The sequence below is a fragment of the Leucopleurus acutus genome, assembly GCF_964270905.1.
Source record: "Leucopleurus acutus genome assembly, chromosome: 7".
In the NCBI taxonomy this organism is placed as follows: Eukaryota; Metazoa; Chordata; class Mammalia; order Artiodactyla; family Delphinidae; genus Leucopleurus; species Leucopleurus acutus.
The window spans coordinates 34,418,449-34,435,789 of record NC_139150.1 but is presented as its reverse complement, the minus strand read 5'-3'; the positions used below and the strand labels follow the sequence as shown (position 1 = coordinate 34,435,789).

Sequence of the window (17,341 nt, the reverse complement as noted above, 5' to 3'; positions counted from 1 at the left end):
TTAAGTGGATGTATTAGGTTATGATGAAGTACCACATAAACCCACAAATTTCAGTGACAACACTGAATATATTTTGGCCCACCTAACAGTGTTGAGTGAGTGTTGAGGTTTGGGAAGTAGCAGTCTTCCACGTGTTTGTTCCATAACTGGTTTCTCCATCGTGTGCCTTCATCATCCCTGAGCACCCTCACCACCTGCATCCAGTCAACAGAAGGAGAAAGCAGGTGGCGAAATGCCTGCGAGAGGTTTTCAAAGGCTATGTGGACCCAGCACACATTCCTTCCACTCTTCTTCCATTGACAAGAACCTTGTTATTTACCCACATCTAACTCAAGGGAGGCTGGCAAATGTCGTCCAGCCTGTGCCCAAAAAAGGGGAGAAGAGATTTTAATGGACAACTAGCTAGAGTTCTCTGCAGCAGTGGGTAAATCACTAGGGGTTATTGTGTTTATTAAATCATTATTGGTTGTCTACTCTATGCCAAACACTATACTAAGACCTGGAAGAGAGAAGAGAGCTGATTCAGCAGAGTCTTGGCCTGGGAGTAGCCCATGGTCTAAGACAAGAAGATAAAATACAGTATGAAGTACTGCCGTCTAACTAGAGAAAAAGAAAAGGTAAAAGTGCTTTGGAAATTTAGTGAATTACTCTGGATTGAGAAGCTGCCTGAAAATAGTAGCATTTGAGCTCCACATTCAGTTCGGTTGATGAAGTAAAATGGCGTCAGGGACTCTAGAAGCAATGGCATGGTGATGGGGGCATGAGGGCAGGATGACAGGATGATAGGAGGGGAGCAAGCATGACATGCATACAGGAAACAGCACCTCCTCCAATTTGGTCATTGCCAAGATACAAGAAGGGGAACAGTGAGAAGTGTTTGGAATTGTCCCCAGGGTCACCCCTTATTCAAAGTCCACTCTGTTTTAATTATTTCACTCTGATTTAATTAATGTTTGAAGAGTTCTTTGAGCCCTTGTGGTGCCTACTCTTATATGCTGTTGTGTTAAGAACAGAGTTTGGGGTGACTCCTGTCTCCAAAGAAGTCACAATCCCATTCATCTCAGTAGAGCAAGTGTCCAGAGTCTATTGCAGATGAGTTTTGAGCTTCAGAGAGTTTTGACCTCAAAACCAAAGAGAGACCCATATGTTATTCATATACTGAGCTGGACTCAGGTGAGACCTTGAAACATTTGCTCTGTGTCCCCCAGTTCATTGTCATTGAGTTCTGCATGTTCGTGTATGTGAGAGATGAGCTGGATGTGTTTGAAGGCGAATTGGAGAGCTACGTCGCCTCCATGAACCAGACGGGTACCCTGACCCCAGTCCTCCTGCAGGTGAAAGAGCTGATTAACGTCACCAAAGGTAAAACCATCCTCCACCTTTGTTCCTGCTGCCTGTGTAGGAAACAGAGAGGGACTTGTGACCTGTGGCAGGTGCACACCTATAATGATTATTGCTGCTGGTCTTGATATTACCTGTGTTACAGTTGCTCTATGCCTCCCTGGGTTGACTCAAAGGAAAAAGGGGTCAGGACACAGGCCATTTTGTTAGAACCTGTTTGGGGCTGAATTGAACATGCCCTGATAATTTTCTAATCTCAAATAGCCTATTTTGTTTGATGCCAGTGGAAACAACTAAAATCATCATATTTTTTTCACTTTGGAAAAGATAAAACAGTGGTCCATGACTTTATTATTATATGGAAAGTTTACTTATATCATTCAAATTTAATTTCTGCTTAGTTCAGGTTGCTATAACAAATTACCATAGACTGTGTGGTATGAAAACAGACATTTCTTTCTCACAGTTCTGGAGACTGGGAAGTTGAAGGTGCTAGCAGACCTGGTGTCTGGGGAGGGTCAGTTTCCTGACTTGCAGAAGGCCACCCTCTCTTTGTGTCCTCACATACTGGATGGAGAACAGGGAGAGGAAGCAAACTCTCTCATGTATCTTCTTATAGGGCACTAATTCCATCATGAGGGCTCCACCCTCATGATCTAATCACCTCCCAAAGGCTCCATTTCCAAATACCATCACATTGGGGATTGGGGTTTCAACACATGAATTTTGTGGGGGGTGGGAGACACACACATTCTGCCCATAACAGTCACTTTACCTTAAAATAGTAGCTTTCTTTGAAAATGACATACTCTAATTATATGTCCATTGCCCATGAAAGAAGGAAAGTTCTTCACTATTCCTTGTTGAGAAAGGACCTGGACAAGATGTCAGGATAAACTCTGTCATTGGACAAGTCAGGTCCCTTCTCTTGGCCTCAGTTTCCTCATCTTTAAAATGGGACTGGGATGAGGGTACCAAATGGTTTCCAAAAGCCTTTGTAGCTCTGACATTTAATGGCTGTAAATTACCATATGTTCCTTAAGCCATGAAACAGGTGATGCAAATAATATTTTCACTTAAGACTCACAAGCTAGTAGAATATCAAAACCAGAGGGGAATAGATCTACTGTGAATTATTTGAGGAAAATTCTCTTATACATACATGACATAGAAGGTTACACTAAGGTGGGTACTGCTTCTTCCATATTACCATACTTTTTCGTTGCCCTTGAACACTTCTATTCATCTTTAATGTTCTGCCTGATGAGTCCCTTCCTATACACTCAGCGAGCATATTCTAATGTTTGATTTAATAATACTTGTTTTAAGTCATACTTCAGAAAATTCACATTTCTACCCCTGTTCTGGGCAACTTTTTAACGCTAACCTCAGTCACTTGGTCTGGGTGAATTGTAGTGAGTATATCACCATATTCACTCATGTTTTATCTCCTCTTTGATATATTTCTCACGTTTAGACACTTTAAGAATCAGTATATAACATTTTCACTCTGTCTCAATCTCTTCCAGCTTTAAACAGCTGCCCTCTTTCCAAGAGAGACTCTTAGGCTGAACATGCTTCACCTTTGGGATGATAAAGGCATTAAATTAAAGGTGTGTGGTCATGTTCTTGCTGCTGGCTGGAAAAAGTCTGCACTCACTCTTCTTGTGGCAGACTCCTTCCATCCTCTCCTTCCAAGGATGTGTCCCCTGCATCCCCTGGGGTGAGATTTATGGTGATTTACCCACATCCTTTGTGTTGGTGGAGGTTTGGGATAGAGCAATTGCCTAGTCCTGGTGATGCTGATAAAGACACATCTGAAACTTGAAAGGCATGGAAATCAGCTTTCTTTTTCCTTCTTTTTAAAAACAGCTTTATGAAGATATAACTCATATACCATACAGTTCACTCATTTAAAGTGTACCATTCAGTGGCTTTTAGTATTTTGAAATTTATGCACCCATCACCACAGTCAAATTTAGAACATATTCATCACCCTAAAAGAAATCATGACCACTTTCAGTCACTCCCCATTTCTCAACTCTCCCCGGCCACTATTTTCTGGCTCTATAGATTTGCCTATTCTGGACATCTTATATAAATAGAATCATACAATATGTGGTCTTTTTTGATTGACTTCTTTCACATAGCAAGATATTTATAAGGTTCATCTATATCATAGCATATGTCTCAGCTTCATTCTTTTTTATTGCTGAATTTTATTCTGTTGTATGAATATACAATATTGTATTTATGTATTTGTTGATGCAAATTTGGGTTGTTTCAACTTTTGGTTATTATGAATAATACTGCTGTGAACATTCATCTACAAGTTTTTCATATATTTTTATATATCTTGGGTATATACTTAGGAGTGGAATTCTGGATCATGTGGTAATTATGTTTAAGCTTTTGGGGGAATTGCCAGACCGTTTTCAAAAGCAGCTTCATCACTATGTATTGCCATCACCAGTGTATGAGGGGTCCAGCTTCTATACCTTCATCAACATTTGTTGATGTTATTTGTTGATTGTTATTTTTTATTATAGCCATCTAGTAAGTATGAAGTGGTATCGCATTGTATTTTTTTAAATTGAAGTATAATTGATTTATAATGTTTCAGGTATACAGCAAAGTGATTCAGATATATATATATATATATATACACACACACATATATATTATTTTCCAGATTCTTTTCCATTATAAGTTATTACAAGATATTGACTATGGTTCCCTGTGCTATACTGTAGGCCCTTGTTTTTTTTAATCTATCTTATATATAGTAGTGTGTATCTGTTAATCCCAAATTCATAATTTATCCCTCTTCCTCCCCCCCACCTTTGGTAATCGTAAGTTTGTTTTCTACGTCTATGATTCTGTTCCTGTTTTGTAAATAAGTTCATTTGTATCATTTTTTTAGATTCCACATATAAGTGATATCATGTTATATTTGTTTTTCTCTGACTTACTTCACTTAGTATGATAATCTCTAGGTCCATCCATGTTGCTGCAAATGGCATTATTTCATTATTTTTTATGGCTAAGTAATATTCCATTGTATGTATATACCACATCTTCTTTATCCATTCATCTGTTATTGGACACTTAGGTTGCTTCCATGTCTTGGCTATTGTAAATAGTGCTGCTATGAACATCGGGGGTGCGTTGCGGTTTTGATTTTCATTTCCCTGATGGCTGATGATGTTGAGCATCTTTTCATGTACTTATTGACCATTTGTACATCTTCTTTTGAGTAATGACTACTGAGATTCTTTGCCCACTTTAAAATTGGATTATTTGTCTGTTATTGAGCTGTAAGAGTTCTTTGTATATTCTATATACACATCCCTTACAAGAGATATAATTTACAAATAATTTCTTCCATTCTGTGGGTTGCTTTTTCACTTTTTTGATGGTGTCCTTTGAAACACAAATGCTTTTAATTCTAATGCGGTCTAATATATCTTGTTTTCTTTTATCACTTGTGCATGTCTAAGAAACCATTATCTAACCCAAGGTCACAAAGATTTACTCTCATATTTTCTTCTGAGACTTTTATCATTTTAGCTGTTACATTGAGTGTATGATCCATTTTGATTTAATTTTTGTATACGGTATGAGGTAAGGTTCTAACTTCATTGTTTTACATGGGGAATATCAGTTTCCCCTGCACTATTTGTTAATAGGCATATTCCTTCCCCATTGAATTGTCTTGTCATCCTTGTTGAAAATACATTGACAATGGGGGTTTACTTCTGGATTCTCAATTTATTCCATTGGTCTATTTGTCTATCTTTATGGCAATATCACACTGTCTTATTACTGTAGCTCAAGAAATGTGAGTCCTGTAATTTTGTTCTTCTTTTTCAAGGTTGTATAGCCTATTCAGGGTCGCTTCATTTTTATATGAATTTTAGGATTAGCTTGTCAATTTATCCAAAAATGACATTGGAATTTTGACAGGGATTTGAATCTGTAGATCAATTTAGGGAGTATTGCCATGTTCACAAAGAACAACCAATACGTAAAAGTGATACGTTTTTCCATTAATTTAGGTCTTCTTTAATTTCTTAAAACAAGCTTTTGTAGTGTTTTTTTTTTTTTTCCGGTACGCGGGCCTCTCACTGTTGTGGCCTCTCCCGTTGTGGAGCACAGGCTCCAGACGCGCAGGCTCAACGGCCATGGCTCACGGGCCCAGCCGCTCCGCGGCATGTGGGATCTTCCCAGACCAGGGCATGAACCCGCGTCCCCTGCATCAGCAGGCGGACTCTCAACCACTGCGCCACCAGGGAAGCCCTATTCTTAAGTATTTTATTCTTTATGATACTATTGCAAGTGCAGTTGTTTCTTACTTCATTTTCATATTATTTGTTGGTAGTGTATAGCAATACAATTGACTTTTATATATTGGTCTTGTGTCTTACAACCTTGCTGAACTCATTTATTAATTCATTTTACTTTGTTTATTTATTCCTTAGGATTTTCTATATATAGGAACATGTTGTTGGTGAATAGAGAGAGTTTTATTTCTTCCCTTGCAGTCTGGATGCATTTTCTTGCCTAACTGCCCTGGCTAGACCCTCCAGTACAATGTTGGATAGAATTGGCAAGAGCAGACATTGCTTTTCTTATTCTTGAACTGATGGGGAAAGCAGTCTGTTTTTCACCAATTAAGTATGATGTTAGCTGTGGGTTTTTTGCAGATGCTTTTTATCCAATTGAGGAAATTCCCTTCTGTTTCTAGTTTATGGAGTGATTTGAGTTATAAAGAGGTGTTGGATTCTTTCGAATGCCTTTTCTGTACCTATTGAGAGTCGGCTTACACAGAAGCTTTTACTTCCTTCCCTCTGTCTCCATCCCTCTCTCACAAGCACACAGAATCATTCTGAAAGCAAATTAGGTACGAAATAGTAAAAACATACTGAAAGATGGATGAATGAATAGTCAAGACCCTGATTCCAGTTACCGTTGCACAAGGTGACTGTTTATTGGGTAACCACCCCCCCCAAAAGCGGAGATTGGAAGTTCAAGAATTAATGATGTTTTACTAGGCTGGAGGCTACCTACCATGTGTACGCTCCATAATTTTCTTTTTCTATTACTCACTGTAGATTGAAAATATTAATACCAAAGGCAAAGATTATAAATACGCAGGAAATAAAGGATATCGAGGGTGTATGGCTAAAATGAAACAGAAAATAAGCAAAACGTTATTTGCACAAGAGGTGTGTTAAAGGAAGTGCAGTATATTTTGCCCAAACCTTTCTGTTGTGAGTTTCTGCATTTTAGTTCTCCGACCAGGGATTGAACCCAGGCCCTCAGCAGTGAAAGTGCGGAGTCCTAACCACTGGACCACCAGGGAATTCCCTCTGCATTTTAAAAATAGTTTCTGGTTCATCTTCTGAGGCCTCTCGTATCACCTTTTCTGTTTCAGGAGTCTGGGTGGTGACCATCTTGCCTGCCTCCCTCACGTGTGTGAGCTACCTGTTTCACATCTTGGCTTGTTACAGGTAAGAGGGTTCTAGGAGTCATTTGTGTGTCTTCAGCCGGGAAAGCAGCTGACAGACTTTTCTCAGAATTCCCAGGCAGTGCCAGCAGTGCCCAAACTGGGAACAGCAGTATATATAGGGTCTAGGGACAACCATACCTATTGGTAGTAAAAGACAAAAACAAACAAACAAAAAACTATTGATTTGAGCTCCCACTATAAGCTTGACATTGTGATTAGAGTCTTCTTTTGGTTTTCAGCAAAACCCCAAGCGGTACTTTCATCTCCATGTTCACTGCTGAGCAGGCGAGACTCAACACAATAGCTTTAGCCACAGGCTGTTAGCAGCTGATCTCGTCTTCTGGCGCCTTCTGACCTTGTCATTTCTTGTACACTTCTGCATTGCTACTAGGTGTTAGACCCGCCCTGCTCTCCAGGACTAATCACACTGTGCTCCCAGCAGGTGAATCTGGCTCAAGGGACCTCACAGGAGGTTGGGACAAGGGAACCAGGGGTATCCGTCTCTAGAACAGCAGCACAGGAGGAGGGGATGGCCTTCAGTATGTAGCTGGCACTTGCATGCAGACGGAAGTTGAATTTAGGTATATATTGCTCCCTTTTCTCTCCATTTCTCTGCCTTTGTCTCTGCCTCTCTTTCTCTTTCTTTCTTTCTTTCTCTCTCTCTCTCTCTCTCTCTCTCTCTCTCTCTGTCTCAGTCTCTAGTTCACAGTCTCCCACTCACTCACAGGAAGCCCAGGACCAATTCCCACCCCTGCAGAACATCCTGCTTTTGCATCCTCCCCATCTGGCTACTCAAAGGTTGGGTCTCTTGCAGATGACATCTAAGTGAAGACTCTCCTGGCACAAAGAGCCCCAGTTCTCTATCCCAGCCCTGACTTGCTCCCTGTCTCTGCTTTCTTCTCCCTGGGCTCTGTGGGTGGACTGGACACTGCTGCTTACCCTTTCCCTGCCTGTTGTAGGGATATGTCTGCTCCTTCCTTCATTAGCCTACAAGTGGCTGGGAGATATTCACTGAGGCATTTGACCGCAACCAGGAACAACCACAATGCAGAGCTGGCTGCATGGATGTGGGTGGAGGGTAGCTGAGGGCACAGGGACAAGAAGGCCCCTGTGGTGGGGAGGCCTCCTTCCTGTCCAGGCTGGCCCTTCCCTCCCACACCTGTCACCCAGGAGTGACAATCCCTGCCCTGCCTCCTTTACAAGACCATGGGGCAGAGGAAATAATGGATGAGAAAGCACCCTTTGGACAGCACTCGCACTGTGCCAGTATTGTTATTTTTCTTATAATTATGCCAACCTATCTACAGGCTTGTGTTTTAAAAACAAAGTTACAAAAATATTTAGTGTAAAGTAAGTCTTCTTCCCATCAGGCCCCAGATTGTTGCCCAAGAGCTAAGCACTATTATTCATTTTCTGTGCATCCTTCCAGAAATTTTCTCTGCAAATATATCTGTGCATGTTTGTATTCCTGGTTGCACACCTCTGGTACTGCCAAACAGAAACACAATGAAAGCCACAGATACAATTTTACATTTTCTAATAGACACTATTTAAAAAAGGTAAAGGAGAGGTGAAAATAATTTAATAATATGTTATTTAACCCAGCATAACTCAAATATCATTTCATTATGTAATAAATATGCAAACTATTAATGAGATACTTACATTCTTTATTTCATACTAAGTTTTCCCAATTCAGTGGTGATGAAATTGCAAAATAACCTGGAAATTGCTGGAATGGGATGTTAAGAAAAAAGGAGGATATAGATATGAATGTGGACTGTGAACAAAACTGTGCCAATCTAATCTTTAGGCAAAAGGCCAGGCTGAGACGGGCACATGGGAAAAGCACACAGTGATTTCTTTGGGTGCTGGGATTGTGAGGAATTGTGGCTTCTTTTTCATTTCATTTTATGTTGTTATAAGTGGGGGGCTATTGTTAAAATTTTTTTACCTGTTTTGAAATAATATTATATAGGTAATATATATTCATTGTAGAGAAAATAAGAAAATAGAGCAAGCTAAAGAAACTAAAAGCCACACACACACTCTCAACTATCACATTCAGTCACCATTGAGATTAGGTAGCTATATGCTATTTTTACAAAATATATTAAGTTTAAGATTTTTAAATTATCAGGGAAATGCAAATCAAAACCACAATGAGATGTCATCTCACATCTTTGAGAATGGCTATTACCAAAAACACAAAGATAAGTGTTGACAAGGATGTGGAGAAAAGGGAACCCTCCTACACTGTTGGTGGGAAGGTAAATTGGTGCAGCCACTATGAAAATAGTATGGGGGCTCCTCAAAAAATTAAAAATAGAGCTACCATATGATCCAGCAATCCCACTCCTGGGCATATATCCAAAAAAGTGGAAACAGTAACTTAAAAAGATACATGCACCCCAGTGTTCTTTGCAGCATTATTTACAATAGCCAAGATATGGAAGCAACCTTAGTGTCCATGGATGGGTGAATGGGTAAAAAAGATGTGGAATACACACACACATACACACACACACCAGAATACTACTCAGCCATAAAAAAGAATGAAATCTTGTCATTTGTGACAGCATTTATGACCTTGAGGACATTATGCTAAGTGAAATAAGTCAGATGGAGAAAGACAAATGATTTCACTCATATATGGACTCTAAACAAAACAAAACTAAAACTAAACTCATAGAACAGATTGGTTGTTACCAGAGGTGGGGTGGGGGGAGTGAAATGGGTGAATGGCATCAAAAAGCACAAACTTTCAGTTATAAAATAAATAAGTCATAGGGATGTAATGTACAGCATGGCGACTACAGTTAAAAAATAGTGAATATTTGAAAGTTTCTAAGAGAGTAGATTAAAAGTTCTCATCACAAGAAAAAAAATTTTGTAACTGTGTGCAGTGACAGATAGTAACAAGACTTACTGTGATCATTTCACAATATATACAAATATCAAATTATTATATTGTACACCTGAAATAATATCATGTTATATGTCAATTATATCTCAATTTTCAAAAAAAGTATTAAAAAATGATTTTTAAACCCTGGTCATGAGCATTACTAACTCCCACTTTTTCTTTAGGAAGCAAATGAAGAGGTTGTGGGCAGGAGATAAACACTTTCTCCCTTTGACGTTCCATAATCCTTCCTCGTCAGAGAGTGTGGTAAGTCTACAGAGGCCTCTTTCTGCTCCGAGGCCAAAACCTGCTCTCCTGCACCTCAGACGGGGGGAGGTGGGGGAGGAAGAGCTCTGGGCTGGGGGTCCAGAGTCCTCAATTCTAGTATGTTCTGCTGCTGGGTGACTCGGGACAGCCACTGTCCCCATCCAGCCCTCAGTTTCCTCATCTGTAAAATGAGGACAATCATGACACCTGCCTTGGTGGGTTGGTGGGTGACCCTCACATGAGACAAGGATGCCGGACACGTGTTAGAGGTAATCAGCATGTCTCCCCTCTCAGACCCTTTTTTCTTTCTAAATCTCAGGTGGCCATTGCAAGGTACTCTGGCTGGCAGATAGCTTATATTCTGTGGGGTAAGTGCCCTCACATGACCCATTCAATTCAATACACATTCCCTGGGCACCTGCAGAGTCCTGGCTGTGGGTAGGGAGGAGAGACGTAGGGCAGAAGTGGCCCCAGCTCTTCCTTGAGGGACCCTCCGGAAGGAGTGAGAAGCACACATTCGTGTAGGTCATCATCACCACCTGTCCTGTGCCCACGGGGTGTGTATGCTAAGGGCGGCGGTGACCCAGAGGAGGAAGTGACTGTCCACACCCAGGACAGGGCAAGAAGCCTTTCTAGTGGAGTTATGTTTGAACTGCACCTGGCAGGGTGAGCAGGTCAGCAGTCATGCCAGGCAGAAGAAAACAGTGCAAGTAAGAGTGCCAGGACCTTCGTTTGGGAGGAGGCTAGAGGGAAGACTGCAGGGAGGGACCTGTGTGACTGGATCCTGAAGGGCCTTGAGCGACCACCGGCTCCCTTGGCCCACAGGCTACCTCATCATCCACGTGATGCAGAGCCTGTGTGGCCTAGTGATCATGTACAGCCTGGTGCTACCTGTCATCCACCATCAGACCCTGGAGATGCTCCGAGGACTGGGCATCGGGATGTAAGTGCTGGGCGGGCTTCCTGTCACTGCCCAGGGCCTGGGAGCTGGTGGGTCTTCACAGCTGCTATTTGAAATACCCCTTCCCTGCTGGGCTCTCACCAATCCCCAGACCCATGCTCCCAGCTCTGACCCAAGGATGGGCTAAAATAGCAACTCATTGTGATGGGAACCTCACAGTTTACAAAATGTTTCCACGCTCACTGTTCAATGGTGTCCTCACAATTGTGTCTGTGGGAGATATATATGTGTCCATTTTATAGGTGGGAAGATTGAGGTTCAGGGAGGTGAAGTAAGAGAAAGGACAGTATATTGGAAGGAGAGAGGAAATCTGAGCTTGGGTTTTAGATCAGATGTGTGGCTTGTAAGTGCCTCTCTGAGCCTCAGTTTACCCATATGGAAAGTAAAAGTGAATGCTGACATTATTGAGAATTCACTACACATCTTTTCTCTTAAGAACTCTTTGAGGTTGGGACTTACATTAGCTCCCTTTTTTCAGATGAGGAAACAGAGGCACAGAGAGGCTGAGCAGTTTGTCCCAGGGGAGGAGGCAGGACTGGGAGCTGGGCAATCTGAAACCAAAGCCTCTTTAAACCACCACCCCACATTGCCACTCAGAGAATGCAAACACAGGGCGTGATGCCCTCTGGGGACCTCCCTTCTCTGAGGTCCTTTGTTCCAAACTCACCTAGAGCCTCCTGTGAGTCTGGGGCAGAACCTGCCCTGTCCACTCTCCCGTGGCCTTCATGAGCTCTTCTAAAAACCCCATCCTTTCTTTGATTCCTATGCTGTTAAACCACTCAGCCCAGCTGCCACCCCTCAACAAAAAGACATAATTAAATCCTGGAGTTCTGGTCTGGAGCCAGAAGACCTGATGATGCAACTTTGAGAAAGTCATCTGCCCTTTGTGAGCCTCAGTTTTCTCATCTGCACAGTGGGCAGGAGAATGCTCTGTAGGCATAAAGGGCAGAGCTCAAGCTACTGTTGGTCTGGCGGGCAGTCAGCATCTCTCTTCTCTCTATCAAGGGGCATTCGAGATGGGCTTGGGAAGAACGGACAAGGCCACCTCAGGATGGTCTCACCTTGTGTTTCAGCCTCACCATATCCATCGTCCTGGGCCTCATGGTCCTGCAGGTATGGATCGCCGCCAGCTTCTTCCTGCAACCAAAGATGGGAACAGCTGACAAGCAGAAGCCCTTGGCTCTCAATAACAGGTGAGGGCAGAGAAGGGAGCGGGGCATTGTAGGGCTTTGGCCTCAGCAGTCTCGTTCCTTCCTCTTCACCCTTGGCAGGTTCCTGGGTGGACTCTACACTCTCTGAGAGGGTGAGGGGCAGTGGTTCAGAACCGGGGCCTAACTGCCTGTGGCCAAATCTTGGCTCTGCCCCTTATGAGCTTTGTGACCTTGTGTGACCTTACTAAACATCTATGAACCTCCACTTCCTCATTTTACAAATAATTGTGCATACATCAGAGAGGTGTTCTGAGGCTAAAATGTATTAAAATATGAACTTAGAACAATAGTGCCTGTCCCGTGGGTAATCCTTTCTAGTTCATTCATTCAAAGCTGTTCACTCATGGAGGAAACAACATGGGCACTGAGGATAAAGAGATACCCCACACAATCTGCCTGTGATGTGCTCACGGTGCACTGGAGCCGACAGACACAGACATATAGGGACAGTAGAGTCCAGAGGGTGTGAAAGCATTGCAAGAGAAACATGAGTAACGAAGAAGGGGGTGGGGTGGAGGAGAGGCGGGGGGGGGGGTGGGGGAGAGGCGGGGGGGTGCAGGAGAGGTGGGGGTTCTCTTTCAGCTGCAGTCGGGACGTGTGAGCTGAGGTCGGTGGGATGGTAAGATTCCTACAGGCAGAGATGAGGAGATGGCGTGGCTGCAGCCCCCGCTGCACCAATGCAGGCAGGAAGCCATGAAAGGGCAGGATGTGTTGGGAGAAGAGTGAGAATCCAATATTGTGGCCATGTGGTGGCCTTAGATGGTGAGGGACAGGAAGGAGGTACAAAGTGGTAATGCCAGAAAAGCCCCTCTCAGCGAGGACCCCAGAATTCATAGGCAGTGTTTGGGCTTCATCCCATAGGCAACAGGAGATGGATCACATGATCAGGTGGTCATTTGAGAAATTTCACCTGGAGGACTTGGAGCAGTTCTAGCTGGGGGCAGGTCACTGTTGCAATGGACAGTGGGAAAGCCACACCCTCTGCCGTAACCACAAACCCAGCTGTAGCCACATGAGGTTTACAGTCCCCACTCACATTCAGCCTGCCCTGGGCTCAGCACCCTCTACACTGTTTCTGAGCCAGTCCTCACATCAGCTGCGAAATGGGGACAGTCAGCTCCTGCTAACAGCACAAGGTCACACAGCTAGGAGATGGGAGACGTAGGCTTTGACCACAGGTCTGGGGGGCCCCTGAGCCCACCTGCGTAGCCACCTTCTCATGCTGAAAGGTGCTGCCCCCCTCCACCTGCTTTTGTTTGCAGGAGAGCATTCCACAACTTCAACTACTTTCTGTTCTTCTACAACGTGCTGCTGGGCCTGGGCGCCTGCCTCTCCAGGCTTCTCATCAGCTGCATCCTGGGCACGTGGCTGATCGCCCGCATCGACAGGACCATTCTGCAGAGTGGCTGTGAGAGAGCAGACATGGGTACGTGGCCATGCATCTGGGGAGCGCTGGTCTTGTACTTTTGCAGAAGCTGCCTGGAAGTCGGGTACCAGAGGCTTCACTTATGCTTAGAGTTTATCTTCCCATGGAGGCTATAAAGCTGAATAGAAAAACAAAACAAAACTATTCAGCCCAATGGTCAGAAGGGAATTCAGGCTATTAAATACTTGTATGTTTGACAGACCTTTGAGGTAGAATGAAGGGCAGTAAGAGGTAGCGAATTCTATCTGAACAGTTAGAAGGTAATTTATGAATGCATGACTCTGAAAATTTTGAGAAAACACATCTCAGAATTACTGGTGTTGTTAGTTGCAAGCTTAGTTAAGAAAATGGTTTGTTCAGTTTCAATGGGCCAAAATCAAAGCTTTTTCTGTGGAGAAAAAACAGTTTTTATCCTATTTCTGGCCCATGTCTGTTCATTCACTCATTCATTCATTTAATGGCTGCTGCCTTCTTCATATAAGACACAGAGGCTCCTAGCTGCTATGAGCTTCAAATTCCCATAAAATGAACAGATTAGGGTGTGATCTCTGAGAATCTTTCCAGCTCCTTATACCTCATTTTCTAGATTCTCAGCAAAGACACAGGCACCATTTGGGAACAAAGTGATGCTGCAGTTACGTCATAACAAGCACAAGCTGGGCCATCCTGGGACGTACTGCATGGCCTGACTTGCCTTCTGGATTTCAGGGTTCAGTGCGTGGATTGGCATGCTCTATGTGGATCATTATCACACCAACCCTGTGCTCGTCAGCTTTTGCCACATCCTGATCACAGGCCACAGAGAGAGGAGGCTGCAGCAGGCCATCAAATACTGGTACCCAAATCAGTCAGCAGGTAAGTCTCCTGTTTGAACCTACACTGGGGTCGGACACCAGGAAACACATACCTTCAGGCTTCCCTGGGATCCCTAAGATGTCCCAGGTTCCTCCTTCCCTGCCCCTCTTCCTCCACACTCCCTGCCCTGGGAGCCCTTCTACCCAGGGGATCAGGAGGCTTTGCCCCCAGTCAGCCTGGCTACAGGACCCCTGAGGCCTTGTGTCCTTGTCCTGCCAACTGGGCTCCTCCCTTGTTTCCAGAAACGAGTTCTAGTTCTGATAGCTGAGTCCTTCATTCAACCATTTGTTTGAGATGCTACCCATAGCCCAGGCTGCAAGCCAGGTGCCCTCCAAGATGGTGTGCAGTTTTGCTTAATTTGCCCCATTCCTTACCACAAGCTCTCCCAGCCACCGACTCCTATCCCCTGAAGGTTCTATACTGTCTACTCCCACCCCTGCCACCCCTATTATTCTGCTCTGCCTTCCGCTGGGAAGCCCTCCAGTTAGCCATGTTCTGTCGTGGACACTCAACACTGACCTGGACCGTTTTCATTGCTATTCCCAATGCTGCAGATACCCAGATCTGTGGGACAAACTCACATCCCTCCAGCCGCCCTCATGTCCCCAGGAGTCCTGGTCCAGCTCCTCCTTCCACACCTCACACCTTCTGGGCAGCTTTCGCTACAGCCTCTGAGAAGGACAGAGACAAGCTGCCCCCTCCTCCCAGTCTACTGGTTCTGGTTCTGTCCTAGGTCCCCGCACCTCAGTGAGGTCCAGGACAAGGTGGCTCCTGCTGCAGACCCTGATCAACAACCCCAGACTGGTCACGCTCAGAAAATCAAGGCCAGGTCATGGCTCCCAGGACTTACCCAGATTCTGTTGATGTGCTCGGAGAGCTGACGTTGACCTCCCACATTGCGACAAGGCCATTCCAGGACATCTGCCCCTGAGAAGGCCCAGGCTACCCAGCAGCTGTCCCCTGCAGTGTGACGGGATGCACAGGCGCTGTCCACACAGATGGCATACAGGCCAGCAATTCATGGGATGGATGGCACTTGGGCTGAACAATGAAGTCTCAGGTCTAATTCATTCCCTTGGTAAAAAGATCAAGAACTAAAGAGAATTTCTGTTGAACAAACTTTGCCCAATAATGATTTCCACTATCCATGGTTAGGAGGCAGCCTTGGGGAGATCCATGTTGAGACACACTTAATGTAGCCACAGGGCAGAACTTTGTGTCACTGAAAGAGGTGGTAAATTTTTTTATATCAGGAGAGTTTAACCATTTGGCACAGTTTTTCTCTGGGAGAAAGTATGGCCTTAATCCAACAGGGTCCTCATTGTTTCCTCCTTTCTAGGTCTTATGGTGGTGGGAGAGAAGGAATCCACGATCCCAGCCTCCAGTCTGGTGGGTGAGCAGACACACACTGAGTTCTCTCTCCCACAGCCACTGGGATGGGGAACGGATCAGAACTGACCTGGGCCTTGGTCACAAATCAGATGTACAGATTCTCTCTGACAAAGAGGGCATTCCCTGAGAAAGCCACTTGTCTGAGGAGGCAGAGATGGGATGGGCAGGCATTTAAGGTGGGGGACAACAGGTGCAAAAGTGTGGGCGCAGGTTTGAGGAGGGCGAGCCCTCTGATGTATGCAGGGCATGGTGCTGGGGCTGGTTAGACCATCCAAGGGGGTCCAGGTGCCCGGTTGAGAAGCCTGGACCTTTCTCTTTGTGCAGGGGGCCCAGTACTTACCCAGATTCTTCATTCCCCAGCATAAGATCTCTGATAAATGGGGACCTGTCACTCACAAAACCTGTGCAAGTACCAGGAGGACTCACCCATAGGGTGAGGGAAGTCCCCATCCACCTCACAAATCCCAGAGCCATTGAAATCCAGTAATCATTATTGAGTACCTTCTGTAAGCCCAGTCCTTTGCTAGATGTGTCTGCCAGACGTATCTCTTTTAACTTTATCTCTGCAGCCAAGCTTTGTCATTCTGCTTTTTGAAACTAAGGAAACTGGGACTCAGAGTATTGGGATCCCCCCCCACCACCACTTTCTAGCTGTGTGACATTGGCTAAGTTACCTCACCTTTCTGTGCTGTCTTTCCCCTACGTATTAACATAAAAAGGGAATGATACCCGCAACGCCAAAAATTATTTTGAGGATAAAATGAGTTAATATACACAAACACTCCTAAGCTAGTGCCTGACATATCCTAAACTCTCAATAAATATCAGTCGTTGTTTGTAATGTTATCCTTTGTGGTGACTGATTCATGTCTGCCTACCTCTCACTATGCTCTCGGCTCCACAAAGAAAGAGGCCTTCTCAGATTTTCCTCACCATTACCAAGTATCTGCTGTGACATAGTAGGATCTTGGAATGAATAAAATAATAAGGCCGTGATGACTGAATATCTCAGCCATGAATTCAATACTGAAATCAACCCTGGCATCATGGTTGAGTGGCCGCTAAACAGAAGGTCAGGAGCACTGGGTTTGGGTTCCAGCTCTGCCACTAGAATGAGTCTCAGTTTCTCTAAATGAAAGCTAGTGCAGACCTCACAGCCAGTGCCCCTCACTTGCACCCAGCCAGTGCTGACCAAGTACTTGCTACGTGCAGTCACCGCTCCAGGGACACAGGACACCTGAGGAGATGAGGTTCTGCCTCAGCATGTGGCAAGGCCTCTCTTTGCAGCTCTTGCTACAGTTGTCTCCCAGCCTCTTCCCTGGACTGGTTTGTGAGCTCCTCAAGGGCAGGGATCAGGTATCTCTCATCCTTGAGGACATTATATATTGATAAAAGGTACAATCCATCAAGAAGGTATAATAATAATATAATAATTATAAACATATACATATCTAACAGCAGAGGTCCCAAA

The 17,341-nt window shown here is 44.3% G+C and overlaps 1 protein-coding gene across 1 annotated transcript in view; it reads left to right on the top strand.

Moving 5' to 3' along the window:
• LOC309964485 (stimulated by retinoic acid gene 6 protein-like) overlaps positions 1 to 17,112 on the top strand; it is a 51,469-nt gene extending 34,357 nt beyond the window's left edge. The window contains 10 exon segments of the mRNA XM_082843542.1: positions 1,209 to 1,362; positions 6,779 to 6,854; positions 9,944 to 10,025; positions 10,345 to 10,393; positions 10,851 to 10,968; positions 12,060 to 12,179; positions 13,460 to 13,623; positions 14,332 to 14,478; positions 15,212 to 15,322; positions 15,325 to 17,112. Of these exon segments, the coding sequence (XP_082699668.1) occupies positions 1,209 to 1,362; positions 6,779 to 6,854; positions 9,944 to 10,025; positions 10,345 to 10,393; positions 10,851 to 10,968; positions 12,060 to 12,179; positions 13,460 to 13,623; positions 14,332 to 14,478; positions 15,212 to 15,322; positions 15,325 to 15,359 (1,056 nt within the window). The 3' untranslated portion in view covers positions 15,360 to 17,112.
• The last annotated feature ends 229 nt before the right edge of the window (positions 17,113 to 17,341 follow it).